General features: G+C 55.2%; 1 protein-coding gene across 1 annotated transcript in view; it reads right to left on the bottom strand.

Annotated features, from left to right (window-relative positions):
* Positions 1–8,339: 8,339 nt before the first annotated feature.
* The window catches only part of NOVA2 (NOVA alternative splicing regulator 2), a 37,475-nt gene continuing 32,972 nt past the window's right edge, over positions 8,340–12,842 (bottom strand). Inside the window, exon 4 of the mRNA XM_030544326.1 lies at positions 8,340–9,974. Coding sequence (XP_030400186.1) covers positions 8,958–9,974 — 1,017 coding nt within the window. The 3' untranslated portion in view covers positions 8,340–8,957. The remainder of the gene's footprint in view (positions 9,975–12,842) is intronic.

Raw genomic sequence — 12,842 nt, 5'->3', positions numbered from 1 at the left:
TGCCCTTCTGGGGCAGCAGATCCCCAGATACCTGGCTTCCTGTGCCGACTTGTCTAGTGCCTAGGCTATCCTAACTCCCGGTGCTGGGAACAGAACCCAAAAGTCCTACCTCCCAGCCCCCCGCCCACTCAAACCACCCACTTTCGGTGCAGGAAATGTGTCAGCAAGGTCTGCTGGTTTTGCCATCCCTGCCTTGCCTCGCTTCTCTGTCCCCTTGAGAAGAAATGAAGGCAGCTATTCTTCCTGGGCCTCCAGCCTTCCCCAGAATAAAGACACCAGCCTCAGCTGGGGCCCGTCAACACAGCCGCCTGGGCAGCAGCAGAACCGCTGGATTTACACAGCTGAGAAACTGGTTTATTGATGCACCAGGGAGCTGAACAATTTCATCTGTTCAGAGACACCCCTCTAGCTGAGCTCAGGGCTGCCAGTGTAAATTGGCAGCAGTCCATTTGCAGTGACTTGATGCAGGAATGACTGTGGGGCTGACGGTTAGGGTCACAGGCCAAGCTTCCTTTCCCTCGGGAGCCTCTATCTCTCTGAGACAGATTCGCCCCACACTCACTGTCCAAGCACCAACATTTTTATGCACCAGCTCCTCTTGGACGTCGAACACAAAATGTTTCCCCCTCTGACAATTGAACAAAACTGAGTATTTACAATGAAGCAATGAGATTAAAGGGAAGGGGGGAAAAACATTCCCCACCCCACATCCCTGGGAAAAATGAGATGATCTCTGACCGTCCAGGTTAATAGCCAACATACGGCCATTCAACAGTCGTTGCTTCGCTTCCTTTCTATATCTATAGCTCTAGAAAGAGAATTATGAGATATAGAATTGCTTTGTTGGTCTTTTTAACATGGAATATGGGGGGGGGGGGGAATCCAGAAAACAGATTTGATGGACACAGAAAAGGGGGGTGGGGAGGAGTGGGGCGTTAAAAAGTTCAAGATGAGGGTGGGGTGGAGGTCAGAAGTTCAGGAGACGGTGGTTGGAAACAGGATGGCTCTCCGCAGCAGCGACAAAAATTCGAGATGAATCCCGTTCAGATGAGGCAGAGTTTGGTGACAGGTTGTCTCTGAAAAGCAACCAGCTTAGAAATGTTCTCGATGCACAGAAGATGAGTGTGGATTTAGAAAAGCAGTCCCGAGGTAGCCAGCTACTGTCTTTAGTCCCTCGCTGATTAGCTTTTTGATATATAGATATATATAGTCGGCCTATATATATTTATAGAGATTTGTGTGTTGCGAGTGTGTCTGAACTCATCGATGTGTATGGAGGGGTGCTCCGAATGGATGTCCGGACAGAAATTAAAAGGGAGTTAGGATGATTGGGAACTGCTTGGCACTGGAGAGAGGAGGCACGAGAGACAAACACAGGGGTCGGGGAGAAAGGTGTTGGTGCCTCCTTCTGCTCTGGTCAATATCACGTTCTGGGAGCTCAAACAGTGACATGGTAAATGCGAGGGAACAGGTATTGGTGAGCAAATGGAAACAAGACAGGGGTGTCTGTCCCCCCCTCCCAGCTGAGATCCTGCCCCCCCCACCCCGGGACGCGTGGTACACTCCCAGAGAGATGCCGTGTCCTAAAGAGTTCACGCACAGCACAGGGGAACCCGGATCGGGCTCAGAGCAAATCCCACCAGCTTCCCCACCCCCAACTCCCGCCCCTCCTGTTTGAGTCTCAGCCTTTATTGCCTTTAAATACAAGAGGGGTGAGGAGGGGAGGGCACCGGGGCTCAGCAAATCAGATTCGCCCTCCTGCCCCGAGAGCGCCCCCCATGCTCAGCTGAGGGTGGAGGCCGGGGACAGCCTGGCTCTGCCTCCACCGCTGCTGCCCTTCTGAGCAGGATGGGGAAGAGGAAAGACAACTTCCATTTGGCACTGCGAAGGCTCCTGGAGCCAGAATGGGGTGGGGGGGAAGCGGGTCCAGGAGGGAACCACCACATTCAAGAACCACTGCTGTTTAGATAGGGGGAAGGGTGAGAAATGGGAGAGGGGGCCCACAACCAGGCCGGGCCCAGCCTCCGTCCCCGGCTGGCAATCTGCCAGCAGCGTCTGGCCTGGGAGGGACCTGGGGAGGAAGAGGTGGCTTCTGCACCGGTTGGGCAGGGGGCTGATCTCCCCAAAGCCCCCCACAATGGGGAATTGGGATCTTCCCTTCCCCCTCCATCCCCCCAACCCCCAGTCCTGGATTTGCTGCATGTGGAGGCATTGGTACTAGACAAAGCCTAAACTAGAGGGGCTGCCAGGGGCTCACATCATGGCTAGAGGGGCCAGCTGGCCGGGCGAGCGCCCCATGCGTGGCAAGCAGGCCAGCTCTCCCGCTTCCAAGCAGCCCCCAGCCAGCACCACCAGCAGCCCCAGGTTGTTTTCCAAGGGCCCTCACTCATCTCCTCGAACCATAAATTACAACCTCTGCCACCCTCCTCCGGTCCCCGCACTCTTGAGCCAGCCAAGTTAAGAGTGGCCCCGACTCCCCTCCGGCAGCTCAACACCCCGGGTGAAAGTTTAGCCCACAGAGTGCAGCCCTGGCCCCCACCTCCTGTGCCACAAGGTAGCAGCAGGGCCGGGCAGGCAGGATACAAGACACTGCAGTGGCCTCCCCTGGAGCCGCAAGGCGAGACGCAATGGGGCCAGCAAACTGTTGTCGAAGGAGATGTCTCACTTCCTAGTTGCTGAGGCAATAGCCAAGAGACCTGGGCCCAGGTTGCCCAAGGGCTTTAGGCACCTAAAGATCCAGATAGGTGCATAAAGCCCTTGGACAACCTGGCCCTAGGACTCTCTCCTTTAGTTTATTATGCTATTTTTTTATTATTTTATTTAATTTTCTTTAAAAGCTGCTAAGAAAGGACCCAGGGTTCAGATCCACTAACATGATCTATCGTTTATGTCTCTTTTTCTAGCTTATTTTTTTCCCTTTTTAAATTTTTTTTTAAATCTTGTAGAACATCTAAAAACTTCACCCACCCCACTTTTTTAATAGCTGCATGTTCTCTATAAATAAAAAGTTTGGCACTTCAAAAAAACGGTCGGGTCTTTTTCAGATAGATGCCGCATAGGGAATGGATCCCCTCAGGAATGGCCTGGAATACGCCATATTAGCCCCAAGATGCTACACCTTGCTGCAGTATTTTGGGGCATCCTAGTGAGCACTAGTATTTTCTAAGGGTTTGCTTTGCACAGTAAATACCGCCTAGTTTTTGTATAGCCCATTTCTTCTGTAGAGCTCAAAGTGCTCTGCAGAAGAGGTCGCTACTTTTATGCCCATTATACAAATGGGGAAATTGAGGCACAGGGGTGGGACGCCCAATGTCCCCCAGCAGGCCGAGCTGGGAACAGAACCCAGTTCTACTCCAATTCTCTATCCATTCGGCCTCAGTGCCTTAACTGATGAGCCACAAACACTCCAGTATTTGAGTAACAACCCGGTCAAATGCTGCACCTTGAAACAATGTTACTACAGCATTTTGCGATCTTACTGGCGAGTGCTGGAGTAATGATTTGCAAGAGGGGTCTTTTATGAGGGCAAATTACAACATTCTACAGGAATGACCCCAAAATACACCAGTATCACTGACGAATAGCAGAGCCTAACAGTAGACTTATAGCATTCCGTTGATGATCCCAAACACTACGGCACTGTCGAGTACTAGTCCTAACACGCTACAATTCATAGTAATGTTACTGCAGCATTTTGCTGGGTCAATGAACAATGCTAGGGTATTTTTAGAAGCGCCTCCTAGCACTGTCCAGGGAGGATCCAAAATACTCCAGCATTGTAGAGTAATAGTCTGAATATGGTGCCCTTCGTAGTAACATTACTGCAGTATTTGGGGCGAGCTTGGTGAGGGATGCTGTAGTATTTTTGATTCAGGTATCCTAGCCTTCTGCAAGGATCATCCAAAACACCATGGCATTGTAAAGCATTAGCCCCAAATGCCACATCTCACTCTAGCATTAGCTCTGACAGTTGAGAGGGGCGGGGGGAATATTGTGTAAATTTCACTGGGATTTGGAAAATTTGGAAGGTATTATTGTCCGGTCACATTTGGAAACTGACAGATTTTTCATCTTCCTAATTGCCTGGGTAGCTTTTTTAATAGTGGCAACCACCGTCTTTCTATTCTGTGTCCACGGCAGATCTGGTCCATGACTGGGACTCCCAGATGCTACCATCATACACCTAATAGTAATAAAAACATACAGTGCCTGGCACAAGCAGGTCCTGGGCCGCAACTGGGCTCTATAATAACAATAATAATAATTTGTGGTATTTTTTTAAAAACGGGCAATTTCAGGAAAATACATTTTTTGATGCTGCCTAATCTAGTCCACCTTGCGAGGAAGCCGGCCAGTCCAAAGGGGCTGGATGAAAACATGGCAAGCTGAAATTGAGGGAGGAGGGGTTCATGAAAAGTATCTTTAGAAAAAATTCCCCAAAAATTAGACATGCCAAGAAAACCAAAATGGTTTTGTGTTAAGGACTAAAAATAACTCCGATTTTTGGTTCTAACCAACTGTGACTGATTCTATTTATTACAATATTTGTGACCATGCTGTATTGAAGAACGCTGGAACATTTCACTTTACAAAAGTATCCTCATATCCTGCTACAACAGTAACCAAAAGCTCAGGTTATGCTACTGAAGTATTTTAGCCTATTACTGTAGCATTTTTGGACAGGTGCCTGTAGGAAAACACTCCAGGTTATCGTAGTGTTACTGAAGTATTTCAGGGTGTTGTAGTATTCTAGGATATTGCTGTAGTCCTTTTAAAAGGGTATATTTATGAAAACATACCCTGACTTATCATACTTGAGTACTTTGGGGTGTCATTGTAGTGTTTCAGGATATTACTGAAGTACTTTTATTCGGGTATCTTTATGAAAACGTTACCGGTTATCGTAGTATTACTGGGTTGGTGTTACTGGGGTGTTTTCAGATACGGCGGTGGCATTTTTAACGAGGATGTCACGTTAAAAACACCCCAGCATTGTATTACCCAGCAATGGGGCAGATTTTCTTGAATAGCCTTGGGCCACCAGAGTAGTTCTCGGGTTAAATCAAGTAATCCCCCTGTGACCTGGTGTGCCCCTTTGCAGCCTGAACTTGGCATTTCCAGTGAGGGCTGGCCCAGGCACCCTGGGTCACACGCTCTATGCAGGCATGTATTGAAAAAGACAGACAAATATTTTGGCACAAAACCCACCTCCCCACCCGACCTCCCGTCTCCCTTTGCAAAGTTTGATATGCAACACCCCCGCCATAGGCTACAGCAGCAGCACGTTTTGTTCGACTCAAAAGATCCCAGAACCATTCGGGCCACTCCCACAGCTGGCAGGAATGGGCGGAGCGCCCCACGTGGGCAGATCAAGGCCTATTGACCCCAATGCAGGATCTGGCCCAACCCATGGAAAAGGGCCGGCTCTCCCGGCCCTGCCTCTCATCTCCCCTCTGAGATTCAGTGCAAGATGCTACTTAAATATTGCTTCCTTTTTAGTAGTAAATATTTTCACATTTGTTTTGTTCCCTAGTTTAAAAGGTTACAAACCCCCCTCCCTCAGCCCCCCCCCCGGCTAACGAATGGAAAATGATTGATCTCTGCTAGCTAACATGGAGAGCCCCCTCCCCAGATCCCAGACCCACCGCTAGCCCCTTCCCCTGAGTCTGTCCTCAATTGCTGTCCGACCATCTACCTGCTGGAGCAACGTGGACATGGCTGCACTCTCGGTGCCTCTCATGCACCTTCCCGGTGAGCTCTGGAGCCTGCAAAGGGCCATGCAAAGGAAACCCACCTGTGCCAGGGCTGACGGCCAGCTGGGGGTCAGGAAGAGATTCTCCTTCCCAGGGTAAAATATTGCACAAATCCACAGCTCGCCTCTGGGGTGGGGGGTGAACAGCCGGTGTCACATTGGGAGGGGGCTCCTTTGGGCTCTGGGGTGGGGGTGTTATGGGGTAAGTGCCAGTGTCAGGAGGGGAAGATAATGGGGTAAGTGCCTATGCTAACTGGGTTGGGGAGTTATGGGGGTTACGGGATCCGATGGGGAGGGGGTCTCTAGGGCAGGGGAGGCAATGGGGTTCCTGCAGGGGTCAGATGTGGGGAGGGGTCTTCTAAGGGTTGTGATTGCATTTGGACCTATGAAGCACTTAAGCTGATGGCCCATTCCCCCAGGCACAGGGGCCTGGCTCTGGCGGGGTCCCTCCGAGCACAGCACTGGTACAGAACCGCTCACCCTCATCACCCACCACCCGCTGCCCGCTGGTGATATGCTTATTTCACTCCTGCCTCATGAGTAACCCTCTAATAACAAACCTGCCCCGGGATCACAAAGAACCCTACAATAACAAACCAGTGTATACAAATCAGGGCTCCTGAGCAATCCTACAATAACAAGCCAGTGTATACAACTCAGGGCTTCTGAGCAACCCTACAATAACAAGCCAGTGCATACAACTCAGGGCTTCTGAGCAACCCTACAATAATAAGCCAGTGTATATAACTCAGGGCTTCTGAGCAACCCTACAATAACAAGCCACTGTATATAACCCAGGGCTTCTGAGCAACCCTACAATAATAACCTGGTGTATATAATCCAGGGCTTCTGAATGACCCTACTATAACAAGCCGGTGCATACACCCCAGGGCTCATAACCAACCCTACAATAACACACCAGTGTAAGAAGCCTGAGACCCAGGAGCAACATTACATTACAAGCCAGCCTGTTCAGCCAAAAGCTTACGAAGAATCCTACAACAATAAGCCAGAGCAGGCAGGGGTGGGAGCGGGTGGAAAGGAAAACATCCCTGTTTCCAGAAGCCCTGGAGGGCCCTGGCAAAAGCGGTCCATTAAAAAGGGGTCAGCTGTAAACATGGAGCAGAGAATGGCCCCACTGATTTGATCACAGAATGGCTACCGGATACCCTGGCACTAGCCCAGGGGCTATTGGGCCTGACCCCAGTGCTAGCCCAGGGGCTAATGGATACCGTGGCACTAGCCCAGGGGCTATTGGGCCTGACCCAGTGCTAGCCCAGGGGCTAATGGATACCGCGGCACTAGCCCAGGGGCTATTGGGCCTGACCCCAGTGCTAGCCCAGGGGCTAATGGATACCACGGCACTAGCCCAGGGGCTATTGGGCCTTACCCCAGTGCTAGCCTAGGGGCTAATGGATACCGCGGCACTAGCCCAGGGGCTATTGGGCCTGACCCCAGTGCTAGCCCAGGGGCTAATGGATACCGCGGCACTAGCCCAGAGTTACTGGTCATCTGGCTCTCATGGACTGCCCTGAGTCACTGATATGTGAAGCAAGGTCCTTTCCACGTTGCCCACAGGCCACGCTGCCAGCAGGGGCAGCCCTTGGCCGGCTCAAGGTGATAATACTGCTTGAGGCATCAAAGACATCCTGGGGGAGGTGGGGGTAGGGCGGGGGTTTCTAAGGAAGAGGGAGAGGAGCAGTGTCCCTTCCCTGGAGCAATGGGGGCAGTCGTGAAGTCCACGGCTTGAGAAGATGCCGATATCCGCCCCTGAGGCTGAGAAAATAGCCATCGTCCCAGATGGGCTTTAATACTGAGTGGCAGCTGCGGGGAGGCTGCCTAGTGCTTCACTTTCTTGGCCATGCCAGCCCCCCAGGGCCTGTGTGAGCAGCAGCAATGGCTGGGTTCCCTGCCCCGTCGCTGCTCTGGCAGGACGGGCTAGACCGCTCACATTCCCTCGGGGTGTGGGGGGAGAGATTTCTCCCTAGATGGATGTGACATCAGCATTTACAGAACAGCCCTAAAGGAAAACAAAACCACACCTGGATGGTTTGGCTCCGTCTGTCACAGGAAGCAGCCTATGACATTATAGGAAGCAGTCTATGACCTCACAAGAAGCAGCCTGATGTGCCCCAGGCAGGCGTTTACATCACAGCAAGTAGCCTCCTACACCACAGGAAGTAACATGCTACATCACTGATAGGCACTTGTGATGTCACAGGAAGTAGCCTATGACATCACAGGAAGTAGCCCTCTACGCCACATTACACCACAGACCACCATGCATGTTGTCACAGCTTCGTGTTCTGCTCATCTCCCCACCCTCCAATCATCCAGTCTGGCAGACTTTGCCGAGTGAGACGACAAAACTCAGCCCTGTGGCTACGCCATGGACAGATTCCCACCCCAACTCCCCACAGAAACAGCACAGCCACCTTTCCAGTTACGCACCTAGAGATATTTTAAAAACTTGTTGCTTTCTTTCTGGAGGAAGAGGGGGAGTGCGTCCCCCCAGTTTTGCTGAAGATATGAATAACTACCCCCTCAGCCCACAAAAACCAACCCCAGTCCTAACTTAACACCCCCCTCCCGCCCCGAGTTCAACACAATTTGACTATCTACATGCCGAAAATAAAACGCATCAGTGAAATGCCGCGTCACAGCTGAAGTTCAGTAAGACCCAGCTACAGAGGGGGCATGTGGGGGATTTACGGCAGCTGTGGCTCATGCCAAGACTCCGTTCCCCACCCCCCGTCGTCTCAACATGGGTCCAGATCAGCGCCAATCACCCCTCCCCCAATTATGGATGAAAATCCAATTCCCCCCCAGTCTTAAATGGATCCACTCCCCAAAGTGCGTTCTGCTCCCTGAATAGAGAGAGCAGGCGGTGGGGGAGGTCTGGCTGGGGGGAGGGGGCCAGAAAGAAAGGAAATAAAGAGAAAATTTGACCCATTTTCTTTTTCTATTAAAAAAAAAGAAGTGCAATATATACATATCAGACAGAACGCACGGCAAGGTCCACGGGCCGATCCGGAGATCGCGTCTGGATCAGAGCTGGTCATTAGATTGGGGGAAACCCCTCCCTATTGGAGGGGATGCATGTCTGGGGGCGTGCAGGGGATGGGCAGGGTGGGGGAGGGGGCCTGTTTTTTTGTTTGTTTTGACTTTTAAAATGGATTTCTCCCTTTGGTGACTCCCTTCGGCCCTACCCTACTTTCTGTGGGTTGGTGGCTCGCACCCCCTGCTCGTACGTCACTCGCTGACTGATGAGGTACTGGGCGGCCTGCGTGGCTGCCGGCGTGCCGGTGATGGTGACTTTACGGTTCCTGGTGCCAGGGATAAACTCTCCCTTTTTGGAGATCTGGATCCGGGCGCCCGTCAGCTCCTGATACTCCACCAGCGTCTTGCCCCCTTTGCCCAAGATGGCCCCCACCAGATTCTCTGGCACCGCGATCTCCACCATATCCTTGGCACTCTCTACTAACTTCTCCGTGGCCAGGAAGGAGCTGGCCACCAGCGGCGAGGCTGTGCCCAGGTAGCCGTTGGCTGCCCCAGTGGCGGCTGCCAGGGAGCCCAGAGTGAAGGCCCCCACAGCGCCAGCTGGCGTGCTGGTGCTGGCGGAGGCATCGCTGGCATAGGAGGCCAGGAGGTTGGCGGCAGCGGCCGCGGCAGGATTGGCTCCAGCCGCCACAGCGGCCAGCACACCAGAGGCGGCGGCAGAATTGAGCCCCAGCCCCAGCGAGTTGGTGTTGTATCCGTAACTGGCCAAGGTGTTGAGGGCCGTGCTGATGGCCAGGAGGTCGCTGCCAGAGAAGCCTGGCAGGGCTGCCGGGAAGGCCCCGACGCCAGCCAGGCTGGTGTGTCCCAGCAGGCCCGAGGCGGTGGCGGCCGCGGCAGCAGCTGGCAGCACGTCCGTGGAGTTGGCGTAGGGTGAGCCGGTGGGATTGGAGTTGGCCACGGGACCGGTGATGTTGGCGTAGCTGATGTTCAGACAGCTGCTACTCTGCGGATCCTCCTGGATTTTCTGCACTATGATGTCCACCGCCTTGCGGATCTGCTCAGGCTCTCCGCTGACCGTCACCACCCGCTCCTGCAGGTTGATGCCCTCCGGCTTCTGGCTCAGCTGCACCCAGGCCCCCGACTGCTCCATGATGGCCTTAACCGTGGCGCCCCCTTTGCCGATGATCAGCCCAGCTGTGCTGTTGGGGACAATCAGCTTGGCCTGTCGAGGGCAAGAGATGGTGGGGGGGGTGTTAGCGGGGGTGAGGAATGAGCTCCCCAGCAATTTCCATTGCCTTTTGCCAGCTCTGAGCTGCAGCCCCCTCTGGGGTGGGGCATAGGGCTGTTAAACCCCCCCAGTGCTGAGCTCAGCCCCCTCTGGGGTTCCATATGACATACAAGGATCACCCGTCCCCTGCTCCCTGCAGCACATCTCCTAGCGCCGCGTGGAGATAAGCATGCTCAAGTCTCCATGGAGGGGCCTAGCGGGGGTGTTGTACCCACTCAGAGAGCTGGGTAACTCCCAGCGACACATGGGCTGAGCTGGGAAGGGGCGCTGCCCAGACACTGCTGGCCGGAGCTGGGTTCCCTTTCAGCACCATGGAGAGCAGTGACAGCATTCAGCACACCCAGAGCTTCCTACACCCAGCCCTAGGCACACCCAGCCCCCTGCACACCCACAGCTCGGTGCACCCAGCCCTAGGCACACTCAGAGCTCAGAACACCCAGCATCCAACACACCCAGAGTTCACTACACCCAGCCATAGGCACACCCAGCATCCAGCACACCCAGAGTTCAGCGCACTCAGCCCTAGGCACACTCAGCACCCTGCACATCCAGAACTCGGCACACCCAGCCCTAGGCACACTAAGAGCTCAGCACACCCAGCACCCTACACACCCAGAGCTCAGCACACCCAGCACACCCAGAGTTCAGCGCACTCAGCCCTAGGCACACTCAGCACCCTGCACATCCAGAACTCGGCACACCCAGCCCTAGGCACACTAAGAGCTCAGCACACCCAGCACCCTACACACCCAGAGCTCAGCACACCCAGCACCCTACACACCCAGAGCTCAGCACACCCAGCCCTAGGCACACTCAGAGCTCAGCACACCCAGCCCTAGGCACACCCAGCATCCAGTATACCCAGAGCTCAGCACACCCAGAACCCTGCACACCCAGAGCTCAGCACACCCAGCCCTAGGCACACTCAGAGCTCAGAACACCCAGCATCCAACACACCCAGAGTTCACTACACCCAGCCCTAGGCACACCCAGAGCTCAGCACACCCAGCCCTAGGCACACCCAGAGCTCAGCACACCCAGCCCTAGGCACACCCAGAGCTCAGCACACCCAGCACACCATCCCTAGGTACACCCAGAGCTCAGCACACCCAGCACACCAGCCCTAGGTACACCCAGAGCTCAGCACACCCAGCCCTAGGCACACTCAGAGCTCAGTACCCCAGCATCCAGCACACCCAGAGCTCAGCACACCCAGCCCTAGGCACACCCAGAGCTCAGCACATCCAGCCCTAGGCACACCCAGAGCTCAGCACACCCAGCACACCAGCCCTAGGTACACCCAGAGCTCAGCACACCCAGCACACCAGCCCTAGGTACACCCAGAGCTCAGCACACCCAGCACACCAGCCCTAGGTACACCCAGAGCTCAGCACACCCAGCACACCAGCCCTAGGTACACCCAGAGCTCAGCACACCAGCCCTAGGTACAACCCAGGCCTAAGAGTGGGGTCAGGGAAGGGGTGGGGGATGATCTTGGCCTGGAGGGCCTCAATCAGGCTGTCCTTGGGCCCGCCCCAGACTGGCCACCGGCAGTGACACAGCCTGGGGGTAGGGGCAGATCAGGGGGCTCTGCCTGGGAAGGGAGGAGGACGCAGCCTGCCCACCACATTACATAACCACCGCCCGGGAGCAAAGGAAAACACCACAGCCACTTAGCCAAGAAAATCTCTTGCGTAACAGTCTCTGATGCAGGCCCTGACCCCACCGTTGGGCCAGACTAACCCACAGGAGAGTGCTGCAGCTTGGCTCAGCCCTGACCCACAGCCATAGGCACTGACTCCGTGAGTGCTCTGATCTGCGTTTCCCCCTCCCTCCCTGTGCCTCCCGCCTGCAGCAATCAGCTGTTTCGAGGCATGCGGGAGGCTGGGGGGGGGAGTGATGACGTGGCACAGGGTGAGCCATGTCCCCAGGGGCCCAAAGGGGCAAGAGACCCCCATCATGTCCTGTTCAACAGGAGATTTCTTGGGAGATTTTAGCACCCCTGGCTTCTCCCAGCAGGGGGCGCTGTGGGGAGTGGGACAGGAGCCGGCTGTGGGGGGAGCTCCCAGCTACTCCAGACCCAGCCTCTCCCAGCAGGGGGTGCTGTGGGGAGCAGGCAGGAGCCAACTGTTGGGGGAGTTCCCAGCTATGCCAGCCCCAGCCTCTCCCAGCAGGGGGCGTTGTGGGGAGTGGGGCAGGAGCCGACTGTTGGGGGAGTTCCCAGCTATGCCAGCCCCAGCCTCTCCCAGCAGGGGGTGCTGTGGGGAGCAGGCAGGACCCAACTGTTGGGGGAGTTCCCAGCTATGCCAGACCCAGCCTCTCCCAGCAGGGGGTGCTGTGGGGAGCAGGCAGGAGCCAACTGTTGGGGGAGTTCCCAGCTATGCCAGACCCAGCCTCTCCCAGCAGGGGGTGCTGTGGGGAGCAGGCAGAAGCCAACTGTTGGGGGAGTTCCCAGCTATGCCAGACCCAGCCTCTCCCAGCAGGGGGTGCTGTGGGGAGCAGGAAGGAGCCGACTGTTGGGGGAGTTCCCAGCTACTCCAGCCCCAGCCTCTCCCATCAGGGGGTGCTGTGGGGAGCAGGCAGGAGCCGGCTGTGCGGGGAGTTTCCAGCTATGCCAGCCCCAGCCTCTCCCAGCAGGGGGTGCTGTGGGGAGCAGGCAGGAGCCGGCTGTGCGGGGAGTTCCCAGCTATGCCAGCCCCAGCCTCTCCCAGCAGGGGGCGTTGTGGGGAGTGGGGCAGGAGCCGGCTGTGGTGGGAGTTCCCAGCTATGCCAGCCCCAGCCTCTCTCAGCAGGGGGCGCTGT

Source organism: Gopherus evgoodei, unplaced genomic scaffold (assembly GCF_007399415.2).
Source record: "Gopherus evgoodei ecotype Sinaloan lineage unplaced genomic scaffold, rGopEvg1_v1.p scaffold_34_arrow_ctg1, whole genome shotgun sequence".
In the NCBI taxonomy this organism is placed as follows: Eukaryota; Metazoa; Chordata; order Testudines; family Testudinidae; genus Gopherus; species Gopherus evgoodei.
The sequence above is the reverse complement of the archived record's forward strand: the minus strand, read 5'-3'. Positions and strand labels throughout refer to the sequence as shown.